Source organism: Strix aluco, chromosome 1 (assembly GCF_031877795.1).
Source record: "Strix aluco isolate bStrAlu1 chromosome 1, bStrAlu1.hap1, whole genome shotgun sequence".
Lineage (NCBI taxonomy): Eukaryota > Metazoa > Chordata > Aves > Strigiformes > Strigidae > Strix > Strix aluco.
This window is the reverse complement of record NC_133931.1, coordinates 162,898,904-162,911,886: the sequence shown is the minus strand read 5'-3', so window position 1 is coordinate 162,911,886 and position 12,983 is coordinate 162,898,904. Positions and strand designations below refer to the sequence as shown.

Sequence of the window (12,983 nt, the reverse complement as noted above, 5' to 3'; positions counted from 1 at the left end):
AGGAAGGGGATCTGTATATAAGTACATATGACATATATTGTAGGCTTTGCAATACAGACCGAAAGTTTAAAAGAATGCGTAAAAGAATTTCTAATTTGTGTTTACTGGAAGTAGTAGGTGGTCGTACCAATAAAAACTATATTGTGTTACATATGCACACAGATACGTGTAGCGTTTAACCCATAATTTGTGTGAAATGTGTGTGGCTGGTTTTAGAATTCAGAGCATCAACAAAGACAGGTCAGGATCTGGGCAGGATGTTCAGAAAACAGATCTTGTTTGTAACTAAAGTTAGTAAGTTTATACGGACAGTTTTAGTTCATAACTATTCCTACTAAAAGCCATTTATTTGGGGGGAGTGGGGAAGTGTCTTACATATTCTTAGACCAGGCTCTATCATGATTATTTTTGACAGAAATCTGCATGAGGAGATATATCTAAAAAATGTTTATGTGTTCATCTACAACTTTCTTTTCTGAATTCTTTTCCCCAATTTTTTCTGCGCTCGTTGCTTTCCTCAGTGTGAGTATGCAGTACCCTTGCATTATGCATGCTTCTAGACTTTTACTGATGTGGGGTCAAGTCAGTCAGACTTTTTTACATGCTTGGGACTAAACGTTTGCTGAATTTCATCTTTGCTTGCTAAGAAACTTAAGACTGAAGTGCTTAATTAAATGTGTGAAAAATAAATTTGTAAACTTTATCACTGACCAATACTATTTACCAGGAAATTAAACATAGTGAGAGCAAACAAGTGATATCCTAACTGTGATGTGCAGTTACTTGTATTTCAGTGGACATAATTTTCCACATGCAATTTTAAAGCTTTGACTATACCAGATGGTAAAAGACTCTTAGTGTGGATGTAGTTGTATCTGTATGAAAAACTGCAAGTTGGAATGGCATATTCCTGTTTGTGAAGAAGAATAAGCCACAGTGGCATGAGAAGACTTTTTGTTATTAAAGTGTTCCCATACCAGGGCTTAAATTTGGGTGTTATTTTACCAAAATTTATAGTAAGAATTCACACCTTTAGAGCAGGGCATGTGATAGCTTATAAAAAAGATTGATTTCTGAGAATGGAAGATGGGGTTTTCTCTCTACAAGAAAGAAGCAAGGCACCGTCACTGTTAGAACACTAACCTCTGCTGGCCTCTTGCACTGAAGTCAAATTAATAGTGAAAGAATTTTTCCCAGATGGTTGCAAAAACTGGGTTGTAACACATATGACTGCAACTGCAGTTACACACCCTTGTATAAGGGAGAGGTGTGGAGGAAAGGAGAATCTGTCTGCATTATCCAGTGTTAGAAGATGCCCTGACTCAATGGTAAAAATTGAGGATGATGCCAGTTACAGACTTTCTTTTATCCAGTGAAAATCTAAGTGGAGATGATTTAGACTGAAATGAAAGCTGCTATGTCCTACCCAGTTAAATGTTCTGTTCACCATGAAATGTGCCAGTAAGGCCGCTGTAATGAAGCCAAAAGAAAAAAATAAATCCTCAAAGCTGGAAAAGAATCCCATTTCTCCAGGAGCTCAATCTTGTGACCACTGACCAAGGAGGTAGCTTAATCTCCAGCTGAAGAGCTGGAAAGATGCAGTTTACCCCTTTAATCCCCATGAGAGTCCCTAACTTGTCATTGCTATTTGGCAATTATTTATTTTGCATATTTGGTCAGGGTCTGTGACACCTCAGTGCAGCTGTCTGCTGTCAGGCTAAGAGTGAAGCTGAGTAAATAACTCCTGGCAAGTAAATGTTATCCTGGTAAATCCTTCTAGTCCTTGTGAGTGTGGGACACGTTTGCAAAGTTTCAGGATGCCTCAAGACACATTTTCTGCAAATAAACTATTAACTAAGATAACTTCTTAACTCTAGAAAAACTCTAGAAGAACTCTGGAAAAATCAAAAGGTCCGCATCCATCTTTGTGGATGACTTTGAGCCACTTTTCTAGAACCAGAGATTGGATCTGAATGGAAATGATTAAGAAAGTAATTTGAACATTATTTACGAAGTTTTTCACTTAAAAGATATGCTAATATTTTATATAGCTTATCGCCTATCTTTGTTCTTCCAGGCTTTTAAGACCAAGGATGGCTACGTTGTGGTGGGAGCTGGAAATGATCAGCAGTTTGTCACTGTGTGCAAGGTAATGGTGTGTTAGGCAACAGCACAGAAATGTGTAATAGTTTCCATTCTGACTAGGAAATTAATTACTGATTGTTTCTTAATTCCCCCGTTTTTTGTGAAAATAAGTAGCAAGTATAAATTCTAACCCTGCGGTTCTGGCTGGTAGTTTAGGGGACTGATATGTGTTCCATGCTTTGCCCCTGCATTCAGAACATCCCAATTCCCATACTTGTGGGTGCTGAGCCCCTTTTGAAGTCTGTGCAGCTGCCCAGCTAATTAGCTAAAAAATGAAGAAGCTAACAGTTCTGGAATGGTGAATGTCATGGAAGTCACACTGATGCCTTTTTCAGGAAGAAATGTGACACTGTTTCTCCATGAAATACCTGGTAGGCACAGCTATTAACAAAGCAAAGCTAAGCGATGGATGGTTCTTGTGCCACTTTAATCCGTAGCCTGCTGTGTGTAGTAGTATGGGCTGTTCTGTGCTCACAGAGAAACTTGTGGACTTCTTGGAAAACAATTATTACAGGACTGTGGGCTGACTTTGGAGTGGTGCAGAGACATGACATTGAAGAACAAATGTTCAAACAGGACTGTTGCGATCAAAATGTGGTATTTTCATGATTTTGAACTGAAGGAAGATGACGCTGGCAATTCTGGTTTCACAGAGGGTAGCTTGGAAAGTTGTAAAATAGTTTTGGATCTTTCACATACTGTTTTCCTGTTGTTTTAATGCCTGGAATTGCTTTTCGCTGGACTGCGAATACATTTTAAAAGGAGTGGTTGTAGGGAAAAAATTGTTCTAAATAAAGCGTAGCAACATTCCAAACAAAAGACCCCAATAATATGTAAGCTGGGACAAAAGAAGTTTTGAATATAGCATTAGACAGCATTTTTAAAAATGAGAGTTCTACCTTTTTCCTGCCATTGTGGTTTTTCTCTGGGAATTTGGATATTTAACCTGAATTAATCACACTCAGGAAATTGAGTATTATTTTCCTCCATTTGTTCGTGTCAGACATTTCATGTTTCCATGGATATTCACAGCTAGTAACTGGAATATGTAGTAAGAAGACAGTGCTGTTGTGATTCTCTCTTAGTACAGTTTGGGATACGTATCTCCACCATACTATCTGAAGGGGTCTGGGTTCGCTTGCTTGAATTGGCTCTCTCGATAAGTCACAAGTTAACGTCTTCAAAGTTTGCTCAGTGGGTTTTCTTCATACAGGTGTCCAACCACTACAGTGTGGTCATTCTTAATGTGAATGGAGGCTAATGACTGAATAAGTGTCTACCTGCCACAACTCAGTTTTATCAAAGACTCATTATCTCATAAAGGAAGTATTTCCAGAAAGTCCCAGCTTTATCACCTGAAGTGAAGAATTAGGTACCAGACGCTGGTCATCCTGGCATCCTTGAGTAAGGCAGAGCTGAAGATCTGGCTCAGTAGGTTCTGACACCATGGTATGAGCTAGAAGGCACTAAAAATTCAGACTATGCATTCACCTTACTTTAGGGTGCAGCTGAGAGACTTATGGTGTGACTTGTTGCTACATACTCCCTCTGTAATCTGTAAGGAGTGAATGGTACCCCAGAAGATGAGGCGATGTTTCTACAATTTGTGTTACCTCAGAGTCTGTAGGAGTAAAATGAAGTGTGATGAATATTGGCCGTACTCTGCAAGCTGGTAGATTTTTGTTTTATCCTTATAAAAGTGTTCTGGTATTTCTAGAATTGAAAGCAGGAGGTACAGAACATAGAAAAATGGTGATTGCTTGCATTTCAAAGGAATTAAAAAATCAGAAAAAACAGTTCAAGTTTTGGGTAATGGTTAGATTTTTCTATAAACTGGTTATTATGTTTGTTTTTAAAAACAGTGGTCTTTTTATCCTTATCGAGTTATTGTAGGTATGGATTTGGGCTGTTATATTGCCCAGAAATGGAGTGATGTGGAAGTCAGTGGAATGCTGTGAAACCCATTAGAGCTATGCTCTGTGCTAAGTCGAGGGTGATTTGGAACTTAAAACACCATGAAGGGGGAGAGCCAATAAAGGAAGAGGACTTTATTACAGGAAGGCCCGCAACACCCTAGTGAACCTTTAGTAAATACAGAGACCACTAATTCAAACATTGGAATTGCTATTAGAGAACTTTTCTGAGATGAGCTGGTGCTAAAAATGCAGGCTGTGTGGAAGCTGTTGCCCTGAAGACACGTACTCTGGAGATGTAACAGCTGGCTCAAGCTGTAAACAATTGCAAACATTCTGCTTCAACCATATCTTTTCAGGCAAGCAGAAAGAAAAAAACTAGAATAATTCACTGTGATATTTTCAAAATCAGTGAGAACTAACTCTAGCTTGTTTGGGGACTTGGATAATTGCAGAAAAACTGTAACAGGGCTGGCTGAAGTGCATTTCACAGTGGTCAAGTGTTACAAAAGCACATCCTGATGTGTGGCTGCTTCGCTCTAAATAGGAATGCTGAGCAAGAATCTTCAGAAGACTGAGCTTTTGCATACAGCAAAGGAGAGTACAAACAGGTTTGCTAGTGTTGGGGAACAAAACTCAGAGAGCATAAACTCTGGATGTGCATCTTAGAGCTTGAAGGAGGCCTAGAAACAGAGAAGAGCAGTTTCGTTCCAAGTGGTCACAGTGAAATAAAGAAAATAACATTGGCAGCGTGATGCAGAAAGATGAATGGCACATTAATGAATAACTTCTCAAATGTGCATTTGTTAGTCACAAAAAAATTGAGAAGAACATATATAGACACGCAGCTTTACAACAGATGGACATTAAGTTAAAGCTGAAGTCAGTAACGTTAATTAAAACAGTAGAGTGAGCAACTCCATATGATCATTTTTCATATAACTCATCAAATGGAACCGTAGTTTTCTGATTAATTTCCTGGGTTTTTTAAGCTTTCATAAGTAAGTATTCACTATCATTTACTTTGAGCAACCTTGCATGATTTTTTTTTTTTTTCCTCTAAAGCAGTGACTTTTAACTTGAAAAATAGCAGTATTAAAAAGAGGGGATAATTTTAAGGGGGCACCGATATTATTGTTAAACTTCCATATAGGAAAAGAAGAACGTTTTCTAAAGCTAAATTATGATATGTTGTGATTTTCATAAACTAGATTGTGCAAACATAGAAGAAAAAGAAAATATGTTGCACGTTAAGTATTGATGGGAGATGCTAGATTCATGTTTTATGTTACCTTGCAGATAAAAATCTGCAGAAGTTATGTAATATGGTTATTGTTCTAACATAACTTACTGATACCTTGGTTTCCATGCTTAGTTTTTTCGCTGTAGGTGACAATCACGTCAAAGGTGACTATCTGGTTTGAATATCTAAATATTTGTTGAAAGAATAATCTGTTTTGCTGATGGTTTTATGTCATCAGCTGCTATTCACTTGGAAGGGAAGCCATATCCTTATTCATTCCAGCAAAGTGAGGAGCCGTTAAATGATAGTGGGTTTGGTCTGAACCAATCTCGGAGGAAATAGTTAAATTTTAGGTTTGAGGCAAATATCAGACAGATAGGCACCATTCTGTGTATCACTTACAGGTGGTAATACATAGGTATATGGATTCAAGGAGCGACTGAACATGTTAATAAAACAAAAAGCCATTGAGGATTCGTCAATAAAAACAGCTCCAACTCAGAAATGCCTTAATCTAAAGATTTGTTTGGATGAATGTTAAGGAAGTATCACATGTACTGGCCCTGTTCTTAAGCTATTCCTAAGCATCAGCACTCAGCCACAGGCAGAGATAGGATGATGGCCTATAGGGACTTCAGCTTTGAGCCAGTACTGGATTTTTGTAAGCCTTCTTGGAAATGGCCCTGTAAAAAAATGTAGCGTGTTTAGAATGATTATAAGACTCATCGTAAGAAAAAGTGATCTTGAGTGTGTGTTAGTGAGTAAAAATATAAGAAGAATATGTGACAGTCTCTTTCTTTGTAATCTTATACTCTGTAGCTCTGTTATTGTTATCAGCTCTGTAGCTGATGTTATTGGGATATTTTTTATTAACTTTGGAAAGCATAAATCATTCTGCTTATTTATGTTCTATATAAATACCCTGTGGCATGAATAGATAAATTATATAGTAAATATTGATTGTCCACACAGCTACTCTGTCTCATAAATGCCTCTACAAAATTCTAAGACTCATTCTTCACTTTTAATTCCCTTTATAGTATAATTCACATTGTCTTTGCATGAGGGTTAAATTTCTAATGTGCCAGGTGGGAGTTACATATAGAAGATGTATTTCTCCTTTCTTAGAGGTTATACCACCAATTTTCTTTATTAATTCTTTTGGAAAAAATCATAAAGAAAAACTCTGACATTTCAGTAGAAAAACACCTTTTCATTTTTTTTGCCTTTTTGACAGAAATTACTGAAGTGGAAATAAATATTCTTAGACGTGGCTTTTTTCAGTCTAGCATATGAAGTACAGTCATTTTTCTTATTCTGTGACATATAACTTAGTGCAGGATAATCCCACAAATCTCCCCAACCTCAGTAATAATTTACAAACCTTTTAGTGTTCTCCAATAAGAACTTCTGCTAGCTAATGGTGAAAGCTATCAACTAAGATTTGGATCTTCAGTTTAATTTATGTCTTTTTCTGTATTTGTTACGTAGCATTAACCAGGAGGAATTATTTTTTCTTAATTTCCTAATCTGTATTAAAAGATCAACGAGAAATAGGGATTTTTTGAAAACTGTCTTAAATAGGTAATGAGTTTCCTTAGCTATTTAAATATCTCCTGTCAAGCACATTTCTTACTCACCTTTATTTTTACTTAGATCCTGAATTTGCCTGAAGTTAGTAAGGATTCCAGATACAAAACTAATACACTCAGAGTCCAGAACAGAAAAGAACTTATTGACATATTGTCAAACAGGTAAGTTAATTAAAAGAGAAGAAATGACATTTAATCTGTAAATGCAAATAGTCACGTATAAGAAGCTCTCATCATGTGAAAATTTTACTTTACTCTTTTCAGATACTTTATTTTTTAAAAAAAGGTATTGAGAACACTTAACTGATGCTAAATATACTGACTTTTGCACACAGACTATAGCGTGAATTAGCAAGAAGCCAGACCGCAGATTTCAGTTTTCAGAAACCATTTTAACTTATTTTTAACCATTAACTAGAATTTCAGTGAAACAACCAGTGCTTTCTGCTTTCCTGGATGAATGTAACTCCTGGAAATAAAATGCTTGGAGCTCTGTTTGCTTTTGCTGTGACTGGGATTTTAAAGTTTTCACTGAGAGTTGCTGTAATCAAGGGAGTTCCTCTTGATGCTACTCTGTCACTGCTGGTTCTGTATTGTGGTACTCTGTGCCCCAAATCCTTCCTGGGTCAGTCCTTTTGAAATCAAAAGAATATGTGCTTAGTATTCTATATTGGAATCATCCTATTAAATACTTTAATTAAAAATTATTTAAGAGGAAGCTGAGGATCCCTTTATTTGAGAGATTAAAATAGCTTAGTTGTCTTCCTTATTTTGCTTGAGAAGGCATTATTTCTGTGGCGTGCTCTTCCATTTACTGGAGAGAATAAATTTATATAACATAAGAAAACAACTAATCTATGTCAAGCTACCCAAAGGTGGCTTCAGCAACACCTCATGCTTCAGGAGACAAGCAGAAGAGGCAGTATATCTACTGTTGTCAATGATTCAGGAAAAGTCACACTATCGTTTTGACACTTGGCCTGTATGACTCTTTGTCAACAAATGTTGTAACAATTATCAGTCAGTCATTTTTTTGGTGTTTTTTGTTTTTTTGTTTTTTTATAGGAGCATTAAGGCAGATGCCTCCCCTTTTCATTTCATTTGAGGAAGTAGTTTCAGTAGCACACCCCACCCCTCCTCTCAAGCCCACACATTTTTTGGATATTGAGAACCAGAATCACCTTGCATGAAAGACTGTAGAGAGAGTGTTTTTTCCTCTTCCTATTGCACTTGCACTTTTGTCTCTGTCTTTCCTGTCCAATTTCAGGTGTCCTGCCCCCCATGAAATGCTGAAGTACCAGGTGACTTTGCATTTTCAAATAATTAGGTTTCAGCTGTTCATGATGAACTTTTGGAACTCATCTTTTAGTTGCCTTCCTATAACAAATGTACTGTGATAGCACAGATAAACGCCGTTTTCCTATAAGTTTTAAGCCTTTGAAAGGGAATAGTTACCTTTTGACCTACTTTTGAGCTCTTACAGTCTTGACGCTTAATCTTTGTTTCAAAGTTGTTTCATGTTGACTTATTGGGATTCATTTCATTTAATATGGCATTTACCTGATGTACTCTGGTACCTTATGAGAGTGCTGTTTTGCCATCCACAGATCAATTACTTAATAGCTTGTTGCTCGTGGTTAATTTTGAATGCAGGGGTTTTTTTATGGGCAATATCTGAATAAGAAGATAAAATTCAAGGAACAGTTGGTCTTTGAATGAATTGCCAGAATCCTAATTTGGTTTTATATCTGTAGCTATTAGTTCATCAGATTACCTCATTGCTCTTTCAATTACTGCTTTATGTCTTTTTTGTCAGAGTTTATGTTCTGTTTTATTAGCATCATTTAAGCTGAATTTCTGTGTAATTTATATGCAAGTATGTGACTGTATACACGCTTTTGGAGCAGACGTTTCCAATAGTATTCTGTTATGTCATATTATTGTGAATTCATCTGGCATTCAGTTTTAAAACACTGACTATAACAAACACCTTTGGCATTCTAATGGAGGTCAAATATGTTTCCATACACATTCCATGGTAACTTTGCTTTTATTCACTAACGCACAGTTGTTTGTAAAATTATATGTGGTTCAGTTTTGAAGTTACTTAGAGAATTAAGTGAATAGTTTCTCAGTGCTGAAAAATGTCAACCCTTGAGAAATGAAGGGAAATGACAAAATAGTAATGGCAGAATTTCACTGAAAAATACCTTAATTAAATCGCTGATTGCTTGATAGTATCGCAGCTTCCAGCACATGGAAAATATAAACCTAAGGTGCATTAGTTGGAAAGAAACACCTGCAGACCCTCCCATTCACTCACTATAAGTACACTGCTCTCCACTTCGCAATGAAATTGTGGAGACATGAGCTGGAGCAGCTTAGAAGAGTTGTGATTTTCTTGACATGGATTCTACTACGGTCACTTTTGTTGAGATCAGCCCCTTCTTTTTGTGGTGGAAGGCAAAAAGGAACGTGAAAGTCCTTTAAGGATTTAGTCAGGCCATTCATCCATGTTTCATTTTGATGCTGTGCCAGGCAGGTTGCATACAACTTGAGGCAAAGCAACTTCTTTCCAGTGATGTTCATAGAACCGTAGAATAGTTTGGGTTGGAAGGGACCTTAAAGATCATCTAGTTCTGACCCTCTGCCATGGGCAGGGACACCTTCCACTAGACCAGGTTGCTCAAAGCCCCTATTGCAAATGTTGTAATGCAAAAAGTCAGCAAACTTGTTTGGTGTGCCAGGCTGAGCAGTAAAAAGCGGGTAAAAGTTTGCATCTATTTATACAAATCTCGTGATTCCTAAATGTTCCTTCTCTTTTGTATGTGCTTGGAAACATAAATGGGAATTATGGTCCTACAGTGGAATCCTTTGAGAGTGTTGCTGCTGATAACACCAATGAGAAGATTCACAGATATGGTCTATGTCTCAGCATATCAACAGTAATCTACCTGGACTTGTCCATCATCTACCTGGACTTGCGCAAAGCATTCTGCACTGTCCCACATGATGTTTTTGTCTCTAAATTGAAGAGAAATGGATTTGATGGATGGACCACTTGGTGCATAAGGAATTGGCTGGGTGGTCACACTCAAAGAGTTGCAATCAATGGCTCGATGTCTGAGTGGGGAGCGGTGACAAGTGCTGTTCCTCAGGGATCAGTGTTGGGACTGGCGCTGTTTAACATCTTTGTTGGCAACATGGACAGTGGGATCGAGCGCACCGTTAGCAAGTTCACCAACGACACCGAGCTGTGTGGTGCCGTTGACACGCTGGAGGGAAGGGATGTGCCATCCAGAGGGACCTGGACAGGCTGGAGAGGTGGGCCCATGCAAACCTCATGGAGTGCAACAAGGCCAAATACAAGGTCCTGCACATGGGTCGGGGCAATCCCAAGCACAAATACAGGCTGGGCGAGGAGTGGATTGAGAGCAGCCCTGTGGAGAGGGACTTGGGGGTATTAATGGATAGAAAACTGACTATGAGCCAGTGATGTGAGCTCGCAGCCCAGAAAGCCAACTGTGTCCTGGGCTGCATCAAGAGAAGTGTGGCCAGCAGGTCGAGGGAGGGGATTCTCCCCCTCTACTCTGCTCTCCTGAGTCCCCACCTGCAGTGCTGTGTCCAGCTCTGGGGGCACCAACATCAGAAGGACATGGACCTACTCAACTGAGTCCAGAGGAGGCCACAAAGATGATGGTGGGGGCTGGAGCACCTCCCCTGTGAGGACAGGCTGAGAGAGTTGGGGTTGTTCAGCCTGGAGAAGAGAAGGCTCCGGGGAGACCTTATAGCGGCCTTCCAGTACTTAAAGGGGCTACAGGAAAGCTGGAGAGGGACTCTTTATCAGGGAGTGTAGGGATAGGATGAGGAGTGATGGTTTTAAACTGAAAGAGTAAGATTTAGATTAGATACAGGGAAGAAATTCTTCCCTGTGAGGGTGGTGAGACACTGGTACAAGTTTCCCAGAGAAGCTGTGGCTGCCCCCTCCCTGGCAGTGTTCAAGGCCAGGTTGAACGGGACTTTGGGCAACCTGGTCTAGTGGAAGGTGTCCCTGCCCATGGCAGGGGGGGTGGAACTGGGTGATCTTTAAGGTCCCTTCCAACCCAAACCATTCTGTGATAATTATGGTGACATGCACATGAGAAGAAACATATGGTTGCGTAACCTGTCCCCTTTCTCCTACCTCTTTTGAACTATTTCCAGAGGTATGACTTTTTCTTTTCCTATTTTCTTGATTTTCAAAACGGACTAACTGCAATTCCTGTCTAACTTCTGAGCACTTAGTAAGTGCAGGAAGAAGGATTCTTAACCTCCTCCTCTTAAGGAAAAGGTTTTCCCAGGTTTTATTTAGGAATAGAAGAAGATGTTCAGACCTACTCTAAGGGTCAGGAACTCCCTGAAGTCTTGAGTGTTTAATTCGCTGCATGTGTGGAGCTGAAATTTTAAAAAACATCTGAATTCTGAATACCAAGGAGACAGCTGATGCCTTTCATTTGCTAGGGTAAATGTTAAGCAATTGAGACTCTTTGGCCACAGGTTTATTCTAGATGTGTGCACAAAGGAAACATTGGTACGATCGGTCAATGTAAGGAATGCTGTTTTTTTAAAAAAGGCGGTATCTTGGGAATTCTTGACTCAAATGACCTCTAATTTAGATCAATAATTCTACTTGCCACCTGCAGTAACCGTGCCAGATTTCAAGGCAGTTAGATAAGCATGGGGATTATATAGCACTTAGAAGAAACTGACCTTTAAACAGGAGACTTTTCAGAAAGGTGTGAAATGACCTATTCATCACAGTCAGATGTCCTGAGCTGAGTGAGAATACAAGATGAAGATGAATATGGCTTGAGACATAAATGTAGCTTGAAACAACAGATCCGAGAGGTGTGAATTGCTCCATTCATTGCAGGATGAGTTTTCTTATCCTCTCTCTTCCCTGACAGAAATGAAGAGTGAGGCACGTCTGTCCTTAGCTCTTCACCTCAGCTTGCTGTCTGCTTACAACATCTCAACCCCCTCTCTAGGGTGCACATGAAAAAGAGACAGTGAGAGCAGGCAGGGGAGGATGAATTCATATATCCACAGAGACCGTCAGATCTCAGTAAAAGGCGCTGGAAAGTAGACCACTCTGGAGTGGTATGCTGCTTCTGAGCAACCCAGCTGTCACAATGGGACAAGAGGAGACAATTACAGAAACCAGTCTCGGACATCTTGAGAGGGGGCGTGTTTTTCAGTTCCATCTTTTGTGGGGAAATGAGTACAATGCTGCAAGGACCACTGGGTCATAGGATATTCACAGGGAAGAAGAATATAGGCTACGGGGTATTTTGTACTTGCTTTGCTACTGGTGGTGTCTCTTTCCCATCTCTGGTCCTCTCCTTGCTATGATCTTTTTTTCCTGTCCCCATCATCTTCCTCCACTTCCTACATCTCCCCCAGCTTCTTATTTCCTCTTTCTCCTCCCACTGCTGACATTTGCCCCTCTACTATGCTTGCTTTACAAAAAAGGAAGTTTCCATGCCTTCTTTATCTTCCTCTTTATTTAGGTTACATTTTCCCCAAATGACAACAAAGCAGAGCTCTGACAAAAGCAAATTGCCTCTGAATGCCTTCCTTTCTTGGGTGTGTGCCAAGAGTCAAATTTAAAATGACCCTACCTGGGTGGAGGTCAGGTTCAATGGCTACTACAGAGGCCCCTGGGACTCCCAGCTCATGTGAGAACTGACAGACTACAGAGCACTCTGGTTTTTATGTTTCCAGTGGAAACTTCTGGTTTGTGAGTTAGATGTACGTCTATCCAAGAGAACCAAGTTTTAATTGTTGCTCCTTCCCCCTGCCTCTTCCACTTTTACCGTTGCTTCCTCTGGCACAGAATAGTACCAGGCACAATGTGGATTATTTTGTATGTGTGTGTATATACATACATGTGTGTATGCATAGATATGTGAAGACACATATATATATGATGTGCTCGTGAAATTTGAGATGCATCTGTGCAAAAGCTGGTATAATGCCAGTTTTAAAAGAAGCTGCTTTGAGGAAAGGGGCTTAATCTGTTGACCTCTTTCTTCAAATTATTCCAGAAGT

The 12,983-nt window shown here is 39.3% G+C and overlaps 1 protein-coding gene across 1 annotated transcript in view; it reads left to right on the top strand.

Annotated features, from left to right (window-relative positions):
- The window catches only part of SUGCT (succinyl-CoA:glutarate-CoA transferase), a 334,394-nt gene that overhangs the window by 126,391 nt on the left and 195,020 nt on the right, over positions 1 to 12,983 (top strand). Inside the window, exons 10-11 of the mRNA XM_074850026.1 lie at positions 2,078 to 2,149; positions 6,958 to 7,055. Coding sequence (XP_074706127.1) covers positions 2,078 to 2,149; positions 6,958 to 7,055 — 170 coding nt within the window. The remainder of the gene's footprint in view (positions 1 to 2,077; positions 2,150 to 6,957; positions 7,056 to 12,983) is intronic.